Source organism: Anopheles arabiensis, chromosome 2 (assembly GCF_016920715.1).
Source record: "Anopheles arabiensis isolate DONGOLA chromosome 2, AaraD3, whole genome shotgun sequence".
Taxonomy (NCBI): Eukaryota; Metazoa; Arthropoda; class Insecta; order Diptera; family Culicidae; genus Anopheles; species Anopheles arabiensis.
This window is the reverse complement of record NC_053517.1, coordinates 21,192,503-21,212,286: the sequence shown is the minus strand read 5'-3', so window position 1 is coordinate 21,212,286 and position 19,784 is coordinate 21,192,503. Positions and strand designations below refer to the sequence as shown.

At 50.1% G+C, this 19,784-nt stretch overlaps 4 protein-coding genes across 5 annotated transcripts; 3 read left to right on the top strand and 1 right to left on the bottom strand.

Moving 5' to 3' along the window:
- The first annotated feature begins 891 nt into the window (after window positions 1–891).
- LOC120895600 (spermine oxidase) lies at window positions 892–4,964 on the top strand. The gene is made up of 3 exons (XM_040299104.1): window positions 892–1,488; window positions 1,907–3,256; window positions 3,318–4,964. The coding sequence occupies exons 1-3, from the start codon at window positions 1,267–1,269 to the stop codon at window positions 3,498–3,500; spliced, it is 1,755 nt and encodes a 584-aa protein (XP_040155038.1). The 5' UTR covers window positions 892–1,266; the 3' UTR covers window positions 3,501–4,964.
- A 1,926-nt stretch (window positions 4,965–6,890) lies between these two features.
- LOC120905699 (protein Aster-B-like) lies at window positions 6,891–8,523 on the top strand. Its single transcript, XM_040316711.1, has one exon. It carries the CDS (start codon window positions 7,160–7,162, stop codon window positions 8,324–8,326), a length of 1,167 nt encoding a protein of 388 aa, XP_040172645.1. The 5' UTR covers window positions 6,891–7,159; the 3' UTR covers window positions 8,327–8,523.
- On the bottom strand, window positions 8,489–12,618 carry LOC120905677 (symplekin). Its single transcript, XM_040316683.1, has 4 exons — window positions 12,329–12,618; window positions 9,630–12,261; window positions 8,819–9,561; window positions 8,489–8,744 (listed from the first exon to the last, which is right to left on the bottom strand). The coding sequence occupies exons 1-4, from the start codon at window positions 12,413–12,415 to the stop codon at window positions 8,634–8,636; spliced, it is 3,573 nt and encodes a 1,190-aa protein (XP_040172617.1). The 5' UTR covers window positions 12,416–12,618; the 3' UTR covers window positions 8,489–8,633.
- A 282-nt stretch (window positions 12,619–12,900) lies between these two features.
- On the top strand, window positions 12,901–18,921 carry LOC120905687 (myb-like protein X). 2 transcript variants are annotated; one of them, XM_040316700.1, is made up of 4 exons: window positions 12,901–13,008; window positions 13,129–13,740; window positions 15,338–16,757; window positions 16,832–18,921. In XM_040316700.1, exons 2-4 carry the CDS (start codon window positions 13,663–13,665, stop codon window positions 16,870–16,872), a joined length of 1,539 nt encoding a protein of 512 aa, XP_040172634.1. In that variant the 5' UTR covers window positions 12,901–13,008; window positions 13,129–13,662; the 3' UTR covers window positions 16,873–18,921. The 2 variants fall into 2 exon arrangements, with proteins under 2 accessions (XP_040172634.1, XP_040172628.1); XM_040316694.1 differs by having other exon boundaries at window positions 16,826–18,921.
- Window positions 18,922–19,784: the final 863 nt, after the last annotated feature.

Below are 19,784 nucleotides of genomic sequence, written 5' to 3'. Positions count from 1 at the left end.
TGTTTGGTTGGTGCGACGTTCAACGAACATTTCGTCGTTTATTTTTGGCATCACGATTTTTGCGGCTTTGTCATCGCCATTGGCTGCGCTCAGCTTGGTTCTAGCAATTCTCTCTTTCTCTTTCCTTTTTTTCTATCTCTTTCTCTTTTCGTAGATCTTTCACCATCTGCTGTGACGTGTTGTTCTATTTCTTTCGTGTTCCCTCTTCGCCCACCAAGCCCCCTTTCTCAGCCGTTGGGGTTTCTTACTTCCTCAACACGTCTTGGACTTATTTTTATCCTGGGAGCTTCATTCGAAACCCACACACTAAAGCAGTGTGCACGCGTTCTCGGCTGTTGATGTTGTATGTTTAGCTCAGCTTTTGAGGCGTGCTACTCGCATAATGGAGTTTTCATATGCATACGCGAGGGGTATCTTCTGTACGATGTTTCCCTTTTTCAGAAAAGTAGAAATGTTGTGAATTCCAATCGCAGCGAAGGTGTTGGAATGCTGTTTTTCTTAAGCAGCATGATTGTTTATGCGAGGAATTCTTTACGCTTTGATTAGTAATGGTCAGGCCTTCAGGATTATTTTTGAAACATTGGTGAGCATTATTTCAAATTTGTAACAAAAAATAGAATTTTTACCTTAAGAATAGTCTACTTTGTATTGGCAATGTCTTAATTGGCGATTTTTATTAATTAATAGAGTCTTTTAACAATATCAAATGTATTTTTAACCGAATTAAAATGATATTTTCATTCAACATCAATGCAACCGTCAATTTGAAACGCGCACGATAAAAACGTTCAGCTGCGTGCAGCGCCCTCTACTCACCACTTGCGCCGGCCCAAACAACAACTCACCACCCGTACGTGGTGTAGCACCGCCTTAATTGTTTTGATTGTCACATTATGACAGCGGCCAGAGAAGGAAGAAAAAAAAAGTGTTGCACTCTCTGTTGTTGTTTTCTTTGCCGAGAAAGTGGTCACGGTGGTGCTTGTGAGCGTGTGTGCACACGAATGGTTTGCTCGTCCGTAATTCTGTAAGCCTCCCCCACAAAGGCGACACCATCTACCGAACGCCCGTTCCGCCGGAAGTGTCCTTTTCGCCCGGCCTTTAACCTTCCCTCGACGGGAGGGGGGCGGACACGAAGTGAAGCAAGACGAACACAGCTCTCTCTCAGCTGGGCTGTGAAAACTTGCCCCATTCCACATCCTCAACGCGTGTGTGTGTGTGTGTGTGCGGCTCTCGGGAAAACGCGTGAAAAACAGTGGAAAACTAGTCATGAGTGAGGATGGGACAGCGACCACCAGCACCGATCAGACGGCCGAAACGATGAGCAGCAAGGAGAAGCGCAAGCACAAAGTGATCATAGTGGGCGCCGGGATGGCAGGCCTGTCCTCCGCGAACCACCTGGCAAAGAACGGCTGCACGGATTTTCTCATCCTCGAAGGGCGCAACCGTGTCGGCGGTCGCATCGTGTCGATCGATATGGGATCGCAAAAGGTGAGCATGAAGATGCGGCGGCCTCCCACCGTAAACACATCCGCCAGAAAAAGACACGGGATGTGGGGTTGGGGGTTGATGCGTGTGTTGTTGGTGTTTGTTGCATTTTCCCGTCCCGGCCTACTTATGTAAGTCGGGGCCCTGGGGGCTCCCGGTGTATTGATTATTTATCAAATGCACCTTTCAGTAGGGGAGGTGATGATGAATCCGGTACGTTGCGCGGATTAGATTGCAATATCAGTTTGTTGCTTTTTTCTCTCTCTTTCTTTGTTGAAACTTGGCGATAACGATTCCGTGCAGTTGTCGCTGTACAAGAGATAAAAAAGGGTACAAATAATCGGTCGAAAATGCTAAAGGGTACAAATAATAATAAAGAAACAATACAATATATCGATTACGCTTGCCTTCCCGTCGACAGATCGAGCTCGGTGCGAACTGGATCCACGGTGTCCTTGGCAACCCAATGTTCGAGCTAGCGATGCAGCACGGGCTGATCAGCATCATCAACATACCGAAGCCGCACAAGGTGGTGGCCGCGACGGAGGACGGCAAGCAGGTGCCGTTCCAGATACTGCAGGAAATCTACGAAGCGTACGTGTGCTTTCTGCGGCGCTGCGAGGAGTACTTCCTGTGCCAGTACCTGCCACCGCCCGACATACACAGCGTCGGCGAGCACATCAACCTGGAGGTGGAGCTGTACCTGGACGGGGTCGACTGTGCGAAGGAGAAGCACCTGCGCAAGCTCATCTTCGACTGTCTGCTGAAGCGCGAAACGTGCATCACCGGGTGCCACAGCATGGACGAGATCGATCTGCTCGAGCTGGGCAGCTACACGGAGCTGCAGGGCGGCAACATCGTGCTGCCGTCCGGGTACAGCTCCATCCTGAAGCCGCTGTGTGACAATCTGCCAAACGAAAACATCGTCCTGTCGTGCCCGGTGCGGCGCATCCACTGGAAGCGGAAAGCGACCCGGCGTGCCGGCGGTGCGGCTGCCGCCGGCGCGACCGCCACGATCCTGGAGGAGGATGAGGAGGAGCAGGACGATGGCAACGAATCGGACGATTCGGATCGCACCGTCACGGAGGTGCCGGTGGGGGCAGGCGGTGCTGAACCGACGCAGGAAGAGCGCCGGGCGGGCGAGGAGGCGGCCAGGCGGATCAAAAGCTCCACCGCCAACGTGGTGGTGGAGTGCGAGAATGGAGCCATTTACGAGGCGGACCATGTGATTTGCACCCTGCCGCTGGGGGTGCTGAAGGAGCAGGCGGAAACGTTGTTCGTGCCGGCGCTGCCCCAGTACAAGGTGGAATCGATCGACAGCTTACTGTTCGGCACGGTGGACAAGATATTTCTCGAGTACGATCGGCCCTTCCTGAACGCGACCATCAGCGAAATTATGCTACTGTGGGAGAAGCAGGAGGAGGATGGGGAAGGGCAAGAGCGGGACGGACAGTGGCTGAAGGACAACTGGTACAAAAAGATCTACTCCTTCTCGAAGGTTTCCGACACGCTGCTGCTCGGCTGGATATCGGGCCGGGAGGCGGAATACATGGAGACGCTCTCGCACGAGATCGTGGCCGAACGGTGTACGGACATTTTGCGCCAGTTTTTGAAGGACCCGTTCGTGCCGAAACCGAAACGCTGCGTGTGTACCAGCTGGCGCAAGCAACCGTTTAGTCGGGGCTCGTACACGGCCATTGCCGTCGGTGCGTCGCAGGACGATATCGACAACATTGCCCAGCCGCTCTACTCCAGCCCTCATCAATCGAAGGTAGTGCGGGAGGGGAAAAACTCGGCAATTTGGTGTTTAATGTTTCTCCTTTCCCTTTCAGCCCTCGGTAATGTTCGCCGGTGAGCATACGCACGCGAACTTCTACTCGACGGTGCACGGTGCCTACCTGAGCGGTCGAACGGCGGCCCAGATCCTGCTGACGCCCGACTCTCCGCAGGAGATTGTGATGGAATCGGACAGTAGCGATCTTAGCTCGTGGATTCAGGGCATTGCGCTCGACTAGTCGGTGGCCAGTGTGGTGCACATTTCCCCCACCGGAAAGTAGCTTCTGCTTCACTTCCTTTTTCTCCTACTCCCCCTGTCCTGTCCTGTGTTTTCTACTCCCCTGTCTTCCCCGTTTCGATGCAATGTCGCGAGGCTAGGCGTTCGTTTTTATTTTTACCTTTTCTGACGTCAGGGGTGGGAATACCAAGTGACTGAAAACTGCTTACGAAAAACACAGTGAACAGCGGAGGCTAATTGCGGCAACGCGGTAAAGAAAAAGGCACACACAAACTCCTAATAGCTTCGTAGCATTACGATTAAGATATGCGAGTGTTAGGGTGCGCGTAACGAAAAACTTACCAAAAAAAGGGAAAACAATTAGACAGAAGAATAAGGTTGCTGCTCGGTTTAGTTTGTACGTTAACTTATTAGTTTATTAAGCCAAAGTGTAGGTGCGCATTCTCTTACGCCAGTGTCGTCTTCGGTTGGTTTGTGAGCACGATAACACGATCATGACAATTCTCATGCGCCTTGTGGGTTGTAAAAAACGGCCAAACCAAGTACATTTGCGCACACTTACTTAATGTCAGGGGGACCTCCAGAGAGGGGGTACTGCTTTCTGCTGTGTCCAAAACTCGCTGCACAAAAGGTGAATTTGACGCTCGATGTATTTGGGTACAACAAGCGAACATAAGTGATAAGTGGAAGTATTGTACCGAGGGTCAGTTGGGGGAGGCAATCGCTTTGCAAAAAAAAAAAACAAAACAATGTCCCTCTTAAAGATGGCACATATACCTTACACGTGTCTAGTATTTTTTTTCTGTAAGCGAGCAAACAAGGCAGACGCTTAGCTTCTGCGGGTGTTAGGTAATGTTAGGTAATGTTAGTTTCTTTCCTTTGTCCTACGTTTTGTGTTATCACTGAATTCTAGTCTTCGGAAGTGAAGATTCGCTTCAGCAATAGTTTAGTTGTGCTGTTTTTCCATTCGTTGATAATGCGTTTTGCTCCCTCACTACCCCCCTGAAGGCATTTGCGATACGCGCGCGCGCGCAATCAGTTAACCAGATTAGGAGAATAATTTTATGCTAAGCTTTTTCGTTACCCCGCGCAAACACGCGGCTAAATTGGCCCACAAAGAGGTCCCGCACACTCACCTCGTTCGAAAACAGAAGCGTGTGTGTGCGTGTGTGTGCATTTTCCCCCCATTTTCTTCTGGTCGCTTGTAGCAGGTATCGTTTAGTAGAAGTTGCATTTAAGTATGTAGTGCTTTTGTTTTTTTTTTGTTTTTGGTAATCCCACTATAAGTTATTGCGTTGTTATATAAACTATCTTAACGGATTTCGTTAGCATGAGTTTCGGTATGAGTAGGCGGGATTTTAGGAAAGAGGGCGTAAGGAAGTAAGTGAAGACAAATGTGCTGGAACATTATCGAACGTGATAGACACAAAAAGTGTAACAGAAAGAAAAAAAAAGTGCGCGCCGGTATGAAACGTGCTGTTCGAAGGGACAGGAAAGGGATTGTACCAAAAAACGAGAAAGAAAACAACCACACACACACAAGTATTTTGCTAGAAACGACAAAAAAGAAACAAATATGTTTTGCGGCGAATGATGATGAAGGAAATAAAGAATCACAAATGAACTGTTGAAATAAAAATCCAAAAATGAACGATTTCGGTTTTTTGATTTGAAAAGAACGCGTTCTACGCTTTCATGGCCACCCTGTGCGACGGGTGTGTAAATTTAGTGATGGGTAAAGTTCCGTAAAAATCCAAAGTTTACTCCGATCCAACTCTGATAATTTCGGAACCGACTTCAGAAGGTAGGACCGCCCAGCATTAACAGGAGTCGTTCGGTTTCTGTCGGAGTCGGCTGGAGTCGTCTGGAGTCGTTCGGAATTGCCCGGAGTTGTCAGGAATCGGTTGGAGTCGAGCTTCGACACAAAGGCCTGTATGTGAAGTGCTCGCGAAAAAGAGAGGCTAAAGAACACAACGAATTGAAATGCTTGATCACCAGCACCTCAAGTGCCACAACTCCACTAAGCGACCACTAAACGTGTTCTAAACGACTCTAGCTCTCAAACTAAAAGGAAAAAGACTTCGTTTAACAGACGGTGGTGAACGACTGTTGCATTCTAAAAATAGCAAAAAAAAAAAATCTGGTGGCGACACCTGTTGGTGGGATAGCTAGCCAGTGGAGCTTTCCTCGCTTTGAGAGCGCTCTCATTCCCTCTGTACTGTTGTATGGTTTCGCATTGAAGTTATACGATTGTTTAAATACTAAACTCCAATGTGAACCATCAGAATTGAAGCAAATGAGATTTGAGTAATGGTCGATGGTGTTGATATCCGCGTACCTTACCCCATACGATCAGCTCGAACTCTATAGCTGATTTGAGGCTATTGAACAAAATATCGTTCCGATGTCCTACTTTTTGTGTCTGATTAGGAGATAAGGGGTACTTTGCGGAACTATGGTGCTTTTTAACAAGCACTTGGTACTCTCATTGAAGTACGGGCGGTCCCCGAGATACACGGTTATTGGGGACCGAAAACGGCCGCAAAATACCGCGTATCTCGAATTTCCGCGTAAGTCGAATCTCGTGATTTCCAGCCAAATATCACTAATTTTCGTGCAATTTTGCAAGTAGGGGGTGATTTTAGCCACCAAATTAATTATTTGATATGTTTCTAATGAATTGAACAGTCTTAAACCTTTTCAAATGGTATTTTACATTCGATCAATACGGAAATTATCTGGTATTTCACAATGGATGTGTCAAATCAGTACAATTTGCTCAAAGAACTGTCAAATTTTGAAAACCGCGTATCTCCGAATCCGCGTATAAGAGGTACCGTGTATCTCGGGGACCGCCTGTACTTGGTAGAGTGAATGTGAGGATTACAAATTTGTACTTTTTAATACGAGTTTTTTTTAGTTCGAGCGAAGGGGATTTTTTTTTATTGATATTTGATGCGTCAAATCAGTACATTTTGCTCAAAGAACTGTAAAATTTAAACAATCGCGTATTTCGCGTATGCCGTATGTAGGGGAATACATGTACCGGACAGCTCCTGTTGACTCCGACCGACTCTGAACGACTGCGAAAGACTCCGACTCCGGTCGACTCCAGACGATTCCGGACGTCTCAGGGCTACTCCGGACGATACCGAACACCGACACCGACTACGAACGACTTCGGGTGGCTCCGGACGATTACGAACGACTCCGAACGACTCCGGACGACTCCAACTCCGGGATGAACTAGTGGTTCGGAATTTGCCGGAGTCGGAACTGGTCTAACAATAGCCGGAGTCGTGGGTGCTCTCTAAAGAGCACATCACTAGTGTAAATAAAGCAAATGTCAAAACAGTGCCCTTCACACACGCACACAACCAGTTATGTCAGTACACGCACACACGTACACACGCACACGCGCATGAAAACAGATGACACAAAACAATGTTATCATCAATTTCGGGTGTACCTTTTTTCCCGTCCGTCTGCTAATCGCTCTTGAGTCATCATCCGATTGGGACTTTGCCTGGTACAGGCGTTATCGATCTCTGTCGCCGTGCGGTCATTCGCTGCTTTAATCGACAAGTGAAGGAGGAAGTTTGGTGTAGTGCCTGAACGGTCGCAATCATCTCGCTAAGAAGGAGAAGGAAACGAGGCAAAATGGTATCGTCACCCTCGGAACGGTTGGCCACGGATTCGTCCGACACGACGGACGAGGAGCCGGAAAAGACGGAACCACCGAACACAGCCGAATGCGACTCGCTGCACAGTGGCCGCCAGCTGGTGCACACCATCCTTCCGATCAATGTGGACGTAATGTTTGAGCTGCTCTTTTCCCGCTCCAAGTTTCTGACCGAGTTCCACGAGGTGCGCAAAACCACCGACATGGTGCCGGGTGAGTGGAAGCTCAACAAGGACGGGCTGAAGGAGCGCGTCGTCACGCTTACCATTGCGATCACGCAAACGATCGGGCCGAAAAATGCCCACGTCACCGAGACGCAGGTGATGCGCAAATGCTCCTCGCCCGGGCAGCTGTACGCGATCGATGTGACGGCGGTGCAGGGCGGCATCCCGTACGCGGACAGCTTCTACGTGACGCAGCACTACTGCATGTCGCGCACGGTCGACAATCATACCGTGTTTTCCGTGCACGCCCAGGTCCACTACCGCAAGTCGATCTTTGGCTTCGTGAAGGGCTTCATCGAGAAGAACACCTGGGTGGGGCTGGAGGATTTCTACACCTCGCTGTTGCGCAACCTGCAAAGCGAGTACTGCATACCGCCGGCGAAGGGCAAGGGCCGCCGGACGCGCCGCAGCGGCCATGGGCAGAGCAAGGCGATGGAGGAGTCGCTCATCCTGGCGGACCATCATCATACCAAAGCGAAGCCGATCCGGGTGCCCGCCATTGTGGTGGGCGGTGGCGGTGTGGGTGGGATTGGAATTGGTGGTGGCGGTGGTGGTGGCGCTCCATCGAAACCGGCCAGCAGTGGATGGCGATGGATCGTCGCGTTCATGCTGCTGGTGCTGATCGTCGTCAATACGACACTGTACGCGAAGCTGCTCGAGATGGAGGATATGGAGCGGATGTCCCGGTTGGATAATAGCGAGGAGCTGGACTCGCTGCTGCTAGCGAAGAGTGTCCGGACGCGCAACGACTGGCTAACGATCTTCCAGCAGCAGGAGTCCCGGTACAACGACGAAATGCTCGAATGGCAGAAGGTCCTGTCCACGGTGACGGAGATGCTGAACAAGGCGAGCGTGCTCTGCACCAAGCTATGCCGGATGCCGGACAATGGTACGGCCAGCAGTGGCGCCAGTGGTGGGTAAGCCGCGCAAAAGGGTGGGAAGGTGGTTGTTTATTTGGCTGTTCGTCTGTTCCTTGTTATAGTATTAAAAAGAAAAACGCGCTCGCTAGACGATCGCATATGCCCCGTATTCAATTTCACCGTAGACGGTTCCAGGGAGATGGCCAAGGGAGGATATGTACACTTTTAATGTAAAATATACATTTATTTTTCTGTGAAGTTTTGCCAACGTTGTGGTTTCATTTCTATTTTCTTCATGTCTTTAACAATAATCGTTTCATCGGGTTTCGATTGGGGGAACATACTAAGGAAACAGACGCGAAATTGGGCTACTCCTTGCTTTGCGGCGGTGTTGGAGCGGCAGGGGGTTCCACATCCTTTTCCTGCTTAATTTTCACCGGCATGTGGGAGGACATTGGCGCCTCTTCGCTGTAGTTACCCTGCGGGAAGAGAAAATACAAAAAAACATCAAGCGAACGATCATCTTGACACCGTTCCCACGCTCCGCACTTACAACAATCTGTAGGTCGGCCGATTCCGTCGTCGAGTAGGGCGAGATGCCGAGCAGCACGTCCATCACCTGCTGCGACACGTGCCCAATCTGGTGCTCCATGATTTCGCGCGCATGCTCCAGCATCGGCTCGCGGAACTCGGGACAGATGGTGATCGCGTCCTGCAGCTGCTGCGCCGGCAGCTGTATCAGCACACCGAGGCTTTGGGGCGTCAGGCGCTGGGCGCACTTGATGAAACCATCCCACACCACCTTCTGCTTCCACACCTGCTTGAGGATGAGCCGCTGCAGCAGGTTCGTGACGAAGCCGGCCAGCCGCGGGTGAAGCGTTAGCGACTGGATCACCGTGCGCATCAGTAGCGTTGGTAGCGGCGTAATCTCGACCAGCTGCTGCAGCACACTCCCCAACACATCGTGCGTGTACACTTCCTTCTCGGCCAGGCACAGGGAGGTTGCTTTCACGATAAACTTCAGCTCCACCTTGCTCGTCTCGATCGTGTGCAGGGCGACGAGCAGCTCGACCGAGGTGAGCGGCAGCTCGGCCGGCCCGTACTCGACGCCGATGCCCAGGAGCCGATTGAACACCTCCTTCACGACGCCCGGGTTCAGTTTGATCAGTTTGGGCAGTGCCGAAAGGATCTCCTTCTTCGTCAGCCCATTGATGACGGGGATGAGCAATCGCACGTCGGATACCTTCGTTTGGTGCAGGGTGCGCACACGCTCCACAAGATCCGGCGAAGGAAGGGCTAGAAAAAAACGGCAATGTTACACGGGGTATTAGGAAATAAAGCGAAAGAAATGCCACTTTACTTACATTTCTCCGTGAGGATGTAGATGATGCGTATGATGATCGTTTCCGAGCCCTTCGGGCACTGTTCGATCAGCCGCAGCAGCTCCTCGCTTTCCGAGCCAATCTTCCGGATCGGGCCCTCGATCGCCCGTATCACGGCGCGCTTCATCTCCGACGTCGCCTTAATGTACACCTCCGAGAAGCGCATGAGCAGCGTCTGATCGTACACCATCACCTCGAGAAACAGGCCCAGGCAAACCTTCGCCAGCTCCTCCGTCCACGTGCGCGGATGTTCCGCCCGGCCGTACTCCGCCGCAAACATCGACTCCGGCGGCAGCTCGTTCTCCAGATGGGCCAACCAGACGAGGGCCTTCTTCTCGATGTCCTCCGTCATGATGCGATGCACGGCAAACACGCTCATCACGTACTCGATCGCTTTCTCCCGGATCGTACCATTCTCGTAGTACGCGTACTTGAGCAGTATGTCCAAATACTGCTTCTCCCTCGGTGGCCGGCGGATCAGCAAATCCTTCACGATCTGCATGCCACAATCGACCAGCTCCTCCAGCTCGCACATCCGCACGAGCATATCGATCAGCTCCTGGGGCAGCATCGGCGCCTCCAGGTAGAGCCGCTTGAGCAGAGATTCCTTCTGGCGGAACGTATCCTTCGGCCGCTCGATCACGTTCGTGACGAGGCGCACCAGCAGCTGCGTGTACGGATACTGCGGCCCATTGTCGTGCTTGACGTGCGTGTAGCGCGTGAACCCCTGCATCAGCCCGTACTCTTCGAAGATCCAGGAAAACGCCAGCTCGATGCGCTTCGGCAGATCCTCCAGTATGTGCTCCATGATCACGTCCCGCACCGGGTTGATGAAGGACGCACCGAACGCGGTGATGATACGATTCCGCTGCATGCTCACCCCACCGACCAGGGCCTGCCGTTCCGCCTTCAGTATCCGCACGACCGCATCGAGCAGGAACGTTTCCTTGGTCGCTTTCGGCAGCGGTTTCGTGATTTCCTGCAGCTTCAGCATCTTGATGCGCTGCCTCAGCTTCGGCTCGCCCGTCACCGTACCGCCCTTGACGCGTTCGAGCGTTTCGCGCAGCTTGCGGGTCGCTTCCAGTTTTTGGCGGTCCTCCTCCGACATTGCCTCGTCGTCTTCGTCCTCCTCCGGCAGGCCGGCACCGCCCTCCGGCAGATCTTCCTCGCCAATCGAGGGAGGAAGTGGCGTTGCCGACGGATCGACCGGCTTCCGTTTGCCGGAGAGGATAATACTTTTCTCCTCCTCGTCGCTGATGCGCACCTTCATCGGGGGATCTTTCGTGAAGGCGCTCGCACCGGGGCCGGCCTTCACTTCGCTCATCTGGGCGGCCAGCGTTTGGGCGATCTTCTGGATGTACTGTTCGACCGTCAGCACGGCGGCGGGTTTCGCACTCTGCAGCATCTGTTCGGTCAGCTTGTCCATGTTCGAGAGGACCAGCTGGACGACGAGGTCCGTCTTTGGCAGCACCTCGAGCAGAAACTGTTCGTTCTGCTTGGTGGAGCGACTCTTCTGCTCGTTCAGCTCCTCATAATCGATCTCCATTGTGCGCGGCTGATCGCGCGGCGACTCACCCACCGTCCCGCCGTCATCCCTTTCCTTTCGCGCCTGCCCGTCCACCTTGGCACGCTTGGCCGCGAGCTGCGATGCCATCGAGTTTTCGAGTGCACGTTTCGCCCGCCGCTGCTGCTCCCGTTTGTCCAGCTTCGGAATGGCACGCGTAATCTCACCGTTCGACGCACCGAGATCGACCAGTATCTGCGCAATCGTTGCCTGGTGCTCGAAGCTGGCCGGATGCTTGAGCAGATTCAGAAACTGCATCTTCAGGTTCTTCCGTACCGAGCTGACCTGCGAGTTGGTGAGCGTTGGTGGCAGGTTGGAGTGCAGATGTTTCAGCGCCTCGACCACGCGCGTCATCGTGGATGGGCGTAGCTTTGCAATCGTGCACAGCGTGCCGGTACAGGCGATCAGATTCACCGAGGAAATGTGGGACGCACCGTGAAACTGTAGCAACAGCTCGAAGATGTTGGTCGCTTCGTCCTCCAGCTTCCGGCGGCGGATCTGCTTCATCGTGAGCGGTACGTCCTCGAGCGAGAAGTCGTTTTCGCGCTTCTGGCTATCCTCGTCCGGGTAGGTCTGCAGGATGACGACACCCTCTAGGAATTTGATCGCATTGGTCCGTATGCCGTCGTTGTCGTGGTCGATCATGTCCAGGATGGAAATCTTCATCAGACAGAGCGTGTTCCAGGCCTGCTCGACCTCCTCCGGTATATCGTCCAGCTGGCAGATCCACTGGATCGCCAGCCGGTAGATCGAACCGCAGCCTTGTATCACGCGCTTCGTCACGACCGGGGCCGAGTCGCGCAGCAGCGAAAACATTGGGCCCACCACCTTCGGCAGCATCGCGATGTGCTGCTTGCAGATTTCGTCTATAAAACCGGCGATCGCTTTCCGCACTTCGGCCACCGGGTCGTGCGCGAGCACCAGCATGTTTTCCAGAAACTCGTTCAACAGTTCCACATCGGTGTGTAGGAGCAGCTCCTGTACTTTGGCAATGATTTCACACTTCTGGCCGGTCGTTGCCAGCTGCGCCTCGTTCAGGGCTTCGACGATCTAAAGGGAAGGTAAGCAAATGGGTCATAACACATTGGTGGTTACATTTTCGGGATCATGTGTGTACCTTGGTTCTAGCACTGGCAATCTTTTCGTCGGTAAATAGCATCGCAGCCTCGCTGAAGCTGGACGACCCTCGCAGTAGGTTCTCCATCGTGAACAGGAGACCGGCAATACACTGCGCACAATGAAACCACAAACAGTTCGCTTTTTTTCACTCAACTCTGGCTTAGATTAGTCTGAACAGTGTGTATCGTAGACGCAATTTACAAATTTTAACCGTAGGGAATTCCTCTTGGCATGGATCGTCCTTGTTTTCTGCGGAATCGAAAACAATTTGCCGCTTGACAAGCGGCAATATTATGCGGTGCTGTCAAATGCGGAAGCGTGCCAAGAACGAGCGAAGCGTTTCTCGGTCACGGACCCGTTGATTTTGGTGTTTTAATTCGATTATAGCAACGTTTCAGTGCGTTTTATGCAGCAAAAATGGATAATTATAATTTTAATAGTTAATATTTGTGCTCAAAAGTCTCTCTTTTCCCAATTTGTTGATAGATTACGCCATTCAAGGGGGAACGGCTCTGATACTGACTCGCCGGTGAGTGACATTCCTACCCCCCAGCTCGGCGGTTAACGTCTGTCAATTCTGACACGTCCCTCTTTTTCATCGAATCATACAAAAGCAGACGCTCTCGAAGAACGATCACGTTTGTGCGAAATTGTGCGCTAATTTCCCTCCGCTTCAAGGTAATACCACACTTTTCCCCGCTTTGCAGTGTTCCAGCGACAGAAGGCTTTGTCCTTCGACGGGCAGTTCATCGAGAAAGGCGAACTAATCATTCCATTTTTCCGCTTTCCCTTTGACAGTGCGAGTGCGTTCGTGTGGTGAAAAACAAACACAAGAGTCGCGCCTTTCCAGCAGCACACTGTGTGTACAATCGTTCGCTCTGTCCTGTTCTGACAAGAAAAAAAAACCGGCGGGAATTCGACAGAAACCCAAACACAAGCCCACCATCAGCAAAAGCTATTTCGGTCGTGTGGTTGCTGGTACGCGGAAAAGCCATCGCCTATTGTTGTTGCGGTGTCGTAAGCGGTACGCGCTAACCTACACCGCGCTCTTGGTGACGGAGACACCCGTAGAAGGCGTACGCCGTAGGTCGCAACTATATCGGTGTGTTGGTGTGTGTGCGTGCGCGTATGCTGTTTGTAACACCGCGGTCGAGCGTGAGTGTGTACGCGATTGTTCAAGCACGGCTTCCGTTTGGTAAGCGAAAATCATCATCAGCAAGCCATTTGGCGTGTGGTGTGCGCGATTCACAGTCCCACAGCCGAGAGAGAGAGAGTGAGGGAGATAGAGAGCGAGAGTGGTTTGGAAGAAGCGGAGAATAATCGACGGTGAAAATGTCCGAATCTAAAGCAGCGGAAAATGCAAAGCCGATGGAGGTGGAGGCGGACGCGCCATCAGATATGAAATCGCCGGTAAGTAAAGAACGCGCCGTGACTGTGGGGAGGTTTCTTCGATGGAAAGTCAATGTTTCCATCATCGTCATGATTATTATCACGTCAGCCTTGTGTATGTTGTGCGGAGCGGCAGGTTGCATGGTAACGATGATGTCGAAACATTAAGTGCGTGTGTGGGTTTAATGATGCATGCGAAACAAGTGTTAGGGACCGTGTGTACATGTATGGCAAGTTGGAACACGTATGAGCTCGTTGACAACTTGAAACTGAACAGTACAGAATCAGCGGGAAAACTGGAATTGCATTTGATTTATGTGTTTTTCAGTTAATGTTCCTGTTGAATGTGGAAGAAGAGATAAAGAAATGGAGGAGTTGTACGTGCGTCTGTATGTGTGTAGTGTATCGAGTATGGACGAATACTTTGTTTACAGCCTCGCGTGTGAGCAATAATGAATACTTTAAAGAAGTGTTTAGTAGGTAATGAATTTAATAGGAAGGAAAAGCTCCCCTGCACCCTTCACCCTACCAAACTTCTTCAATCATCAGCGAGCATACAGCAGCAGTGTGTGTCCGATGTGTCAGTTTGTTGGTATGTTTACATCAAGTGCAATCTAATTTTCTGGTCATATTTATTTTGTCGCTTCTGAAGCGGCACGGGGGTGCGTTGCTACTAGCTCACCGTATGGCGGTGAAATCAGATGCAATTGCATTATTCGTTTCAAAATTTAATATCTTTTTGAAGCTCGTTTCGGTGTGCAATTAATACTGCCAGTTGAACCATTGTGCCCCCTCCTACCACTGAAAATGCATATATAGCGTCACCGTAATTCTAAACCCTGTGTCAGACTCTCTTATCATCATGCGGGTGTATTTCATGGTTTCGCGAAAACAACCCGTCCACTCTCCACCCTGACGCAAGCGAGAGGAACAACCGGCGAACAAGATTCATCGTCCCGTTCGTTTGCGCTTGTCACTCTACCGCCACCAACACACAAGCAAGCAGGCGATGTGTTCGATGTTTTGTTGTTGGTGTGCTGTGCCGGCTGCCGCTTTGGAGGCGGGAAAATGTATGTTGCCGTACCTTGTTGTTGCTGTGTGCGCAAACAAGCCGCTGCACGTTCGCCTGCAGGACATACACGCACACATACACGCACGCGCGGCAGCTCAAACATTCGAAAGTGAAAGCTTAATGTTTTGTGCGTGGGGGAAGGGGGAGTTGATTTCTGGGAAGAACGAAGCCGGATTTAGGAAAAAGGCGGGAAAACGTTCCCGAATATCATGCTAAAGGGCGGTTGTGATTGAATTGGAAAATTGAAATTATTTTCCACGAGGCTCATAATTCCTCGGAAAAGCGAAATCAATAAGAAGATTATTTGTAGGGAAAACGATCGCCTTAGCTCTGTCAGCGCCTGCCCTTCACTTGCACACAAAAGCGTGTGCATTGAGCGTAAACTAGAACTATTATTTCTGGAATTCTTTTGGTACGCCGGCGAGAGATGTGTGCGATGACACCATGTGTGTAACATAAGCTGGGTCGTATTGTTCTCTGTTCGCGCGCGTGGACTGAATGTGTGTTCTCATATTAATTTTCCTGTTCTCGCTTGTACATTTGCAGACAAAGCGCACACCGAAGAGGAAAGCGGTGGAAGCGTTTCAAAAGGAAAGCGAAGAGCTGCTGAAATCACTCGGCGTTTCGGTCGATCTCGAGGATGGACGGCGCCGCACACGATCCAGTGCACGCGGAGCAACGCCAACGACAGCAGCAGTCACTGCAACGCCACCGTCCAAGCGAGCACGCGGCGCATCGACCACACCGAAGCGCACCGAAAAGCCGGCAGAAGCAGAAGCAACACCCAGCAAGCAGCAGTCGCCGAGCTCGAAATCGTCCACCCCGAAGAAGCGTGCGATCCAGGCCGAACCAAGGAAGCTGGTAGTGCTGGTAGATTCGGAACTGCCCAAGGAGTACACCCGGGAAAGGATGGCGGCAAAGACGGAGAAAATGGACACCACCACCACCGCCACGGAGGCTGTAGCTGAGTCGGATAATGTGGAGAAGAAGAAGGAGCAGGAGGAGGAGGATAAGAAGGCAGCTACTACCGAACCAGCGGAGAAGGTAGAAGAGAAGAAGGAGGAATTGGTGACTACTACGGAAAAGAAGCAAGAAGAAGTTGAAGAAACCAAGGAAACTCCCGACACTGAGAAGAAAGAGGAAGCAAAGGAGGAGGTTAATGAAAGGAAAGAAGAGGAGGAGGTGACTGTGGCAAAGGATGCGGATGCTGCCGCCCCAGAAAGCGATGCACCAGCGAAGGAAGAAACGTCCCAAGACAAACCGCCGGCTGAAGAAAAGGCTATGGAAGTTGATACGCAGGACGGTGGTAAAGCAGCGGAGCCGGTAAACGACACGCACCCAAAGACGGAAAGCGCGGCGGAAGCACAATCTAACGAGAAGGAAACAAAGGATGTAGTAATGGAGGATGTGTCGGCGCAGGAAGTGGGGAAGGTTCCGGAGAAGGAAGTGGAGAAAGTGGAGAAAGTGGTAGAAAAGGAAGTAGAGAAGGAACAAGAGAAGGCGACCGAGAAGGAACAAGAGAAGGTGGTAGAAAAGGAGGTAGAGAAGGAAGTCGAGAAGGATGCCGAGAAGGAGGCACAGAAGGTTGAGATAGAAAGCAATGGAAGTGTAGTCGACGCTACCGTTGATACTACAACTCCCAAGAAGGAAGGTGGCGAGCCAGCTGCTGCTGCTGGTGGAGTAAATTCGGCTGAATCGGCAAACCACGAAAATGCAAAGGAAAGCACACCGAAGAAGGCATCCGACGACGAGGTGACAGAAACTGTCGACGCGTCGAAGGCGCCCGCTGAATCGCACGAGAAGGTGACAACACCAGCTACAAAACCAGAGCCAATCGTGAATGAGGTTGTCGCCGCTCCTGCCATCGGCCCGGATACAGAGCAGAAGGAAACGGAGACGAAGGATGTGACGGCGAACAACATCACAACAAAAGACGTGGATGTGGAAAAAGTAAAAGCAAGCAATGGTAAGTAAACTGCCAAAGTCATCTTGTATGTATTGCTAACTAATCTCCCGTCATTTGTCCTAATCTAGTTCCAGAGCCAGTAATAGAAAAGGATGGTGTCGTGACCAGCAACTAGATACCGCTCGAACTGGGGTTGCTTGTTCTTCTCTCCCAAATGGCTCTGGATGACGACGATGACGGCGGCGATGGACATGTACGAGGCGTGTTAAAATTAATTCACGAACCGAAGAAAATAGGTTTGCATTTTACTAGTTAGTACACACAGAATTTGACGGCTTGTTTTAAAATAGTAGTTGGTTAACACTATAAAGAGTGTCACCCCCCTCGGTGACGCAGCAGTACTTTCCTCCTTGTTTTCCCCGTTGGTTTTGCCTTTTATTCGATCTATTAATAATTTTCTTCAATTTTAAATTTGATCTCTTTTTGATACGAAAGGGGGGGGGGGTGAAATGATTCTTTTTTCTTCTTCTTTTCTGGACAAATTGGAAAAAAACAATCAACCAACATAGATGATAAAAATTCATACGATTGTTGGCAGCCACTTTGGTAAGGTGTAGAGAAGGGTGTATAAATTTAGTACCCGGTTGGATCGTTCTCCGAGGGTACACTTACTTTCATCGACACATGAAAGCTAATTAGACAGAGAACGAGAGAGTGAAATACATATTTTTAAATTTAAAAAAAAAATATATAACATCATGCAGATATGGAGAAGAGAGTAATTTTTTTTTTCAAACTAGCCCGTAAGTGAATGAAAATTTTAGTCAGTAGATAGAACTAGCCGAGAATGTACAAAGTAAAGCTGAAGTCGATGCGATGATAGGGAAGAATTTAAAACAAAAAAAAAAAACATCCGTGTAATCACCGTGCATAGTAGCAGTTGTGTGTATAGTGTTGAAATATTATCTTTTTTGTCCTTTGCATACTTCCTTGCGACGACGAACAATTTTCACAATTTTCACGCGACTCTGGTGGTGGTGTGATGGAAGAAAAACAAAAAGGTTTGTGTGTTAAACGAACAGAAAATCCTTATAAAAGAACGACCACCCTACAAATTCTAGTTATTGCCATTTGTGTAGGTTAGCGTTAAGAAGATTTATTTCGAGATTCGTGTGTGAGTGCGAAGAGGAGGAGCAAGGAGGATGAATTGCGATAAATTTCGAAGCAATGGGCCAAGTAAAGCCGCCGCACACACACGAGCGTTACAGGGTATAATAGTAGGATTATGTGTAGGTTTAAGTAAGTTGTTGATAATGATGCGCAACACCTTTTAAATGTAAACCATTCGGGGTGGAAGCGGATGGATGGTAAGAAGGCACAACTTGTTCAGAAACCGACAACCGCGCATTCAACCGATTGTCCACTCGCGCGATTTGAGCGGGGGGTCACGTTTCTATTTTGACTACTTTTTTTTTTTTTGCATATTTTCCAAGTTAACCGTTGTGGTGTGTGTTTTTTGCCCTGGTTTAAAAGTTAAAAGCACGCGTCCGTGTATCATACAACTTGTACGTGTAGAAAGAACTAGTTTGTTGTTAGTAATGCACAGAAGTAAAAGGACTACTGAGGAGAGGGGTAGTAGAAGAAGGAGACCTTTGTTTCTGGTTTACACGGAGGGGCCAGTAGTAGGTATGAATCAAAACTATTTACACACAAACAAGAAAGCTGTCTCTTTATAGCTAGTACAACCGTGGAGAAGATCGTGCAAACACTTTATACACACACATGTACAATAGGCGCAACTCGGGCAATCATCATCCTATACAAGCTATCTTGTCGACGCGGTTCGTTTTGGAGTATTTGCGTAATGTACAGCAATTCAGTAAAGAGCGCAAGGGGGAAAATCACAACAGAAAGGAGAACTATAAAGAAACAAAAAGGATGAAAAAGATATGGTACAAAAGAGCATATACTAGGTGAGAGGAATGTACAACTTTTCTTCACACTCAATCGGCAAATGGGGATACACATAGAAGGTAAAATGGAGACAGAGAAAGGTAGCGCAGGAGGAGCGGGAATAATCTCAGCTAGTAGGAAGCGGCAGCGGCGGTGGGGTGGTACTAGAGCCACCAATACCTGATGTGTTGTGTGCGTGTGCGCAGGTGAACATTTCGATGCAGTTTCAGATTATTATTTTTTTTTCTATTAAAATGTTTGTCGTATGAAACGTGTTAAAGGTATTTTCATTTCAAGCTATTATAAACCATTCCGAAATGACGTAATTATTGTTGTAGAGTACGATGGTGGCCCTCTCGAGGTCTAGTAGAGTAGATGGAATGCCCTATTTCACACGCACCCGCTAAGTTGTCAACTGGCAACAACTGTGGTCATTAGCAGAAGGCGGCAGTGGTCATACATACGCAAAGCTGTGTCTTACAATTGTGATTACAAACCCAAAAGAAAGGGCCCTTGTGTGCAGTTTGTATCCTTTTTTTCTCAGCGCCAGCGTTCCACAATCGACACAAATGTCACAGTTCACAACAAATGAAAAGGAGGAAGAGATGTGGGCTCGTCGGCTCCGTCCGCGTGAAAAGTACACGATGTGTTTAAAACAAAAGAGGGTAGCTGTTGTTGTGTAGGTAACATACCCCAATTTATCTCCCTCCCTTCGCACGCCAACAGTCCAAGGGATCGCTTGCGGAACGAGTTTTTTGTATCACCGTGTGGTTCGTTTCGTTGGCGTGCGCGCTACGGGAAAATGCCAACCCGTCCGTCCGTTCCCGACACACAATCCGTCATCATCCTACAGTGTGGGTCTTTGCCGCCCTAGGGCGGAACGCGCTACCCTTATGTCCATTGTGTTTTGCGTCGTTACCTTTTTTCTTGTTTTGGGTTTCACGACCTATGCCAAACGTGGATCATCGTGACGATCACGGAATTGCCGGCTAGTTTGTTGCTCTGCATGAGATGGTTTCCAATGCGAAAGGCCAATGACGACGACGACGACGACGACAAGCGGTACGAATTGCAAAGTGCGTACCATCTACTCGCCCCAAAAAAGTAAAAAAAAAAAGACTCCCGAGGAAATTT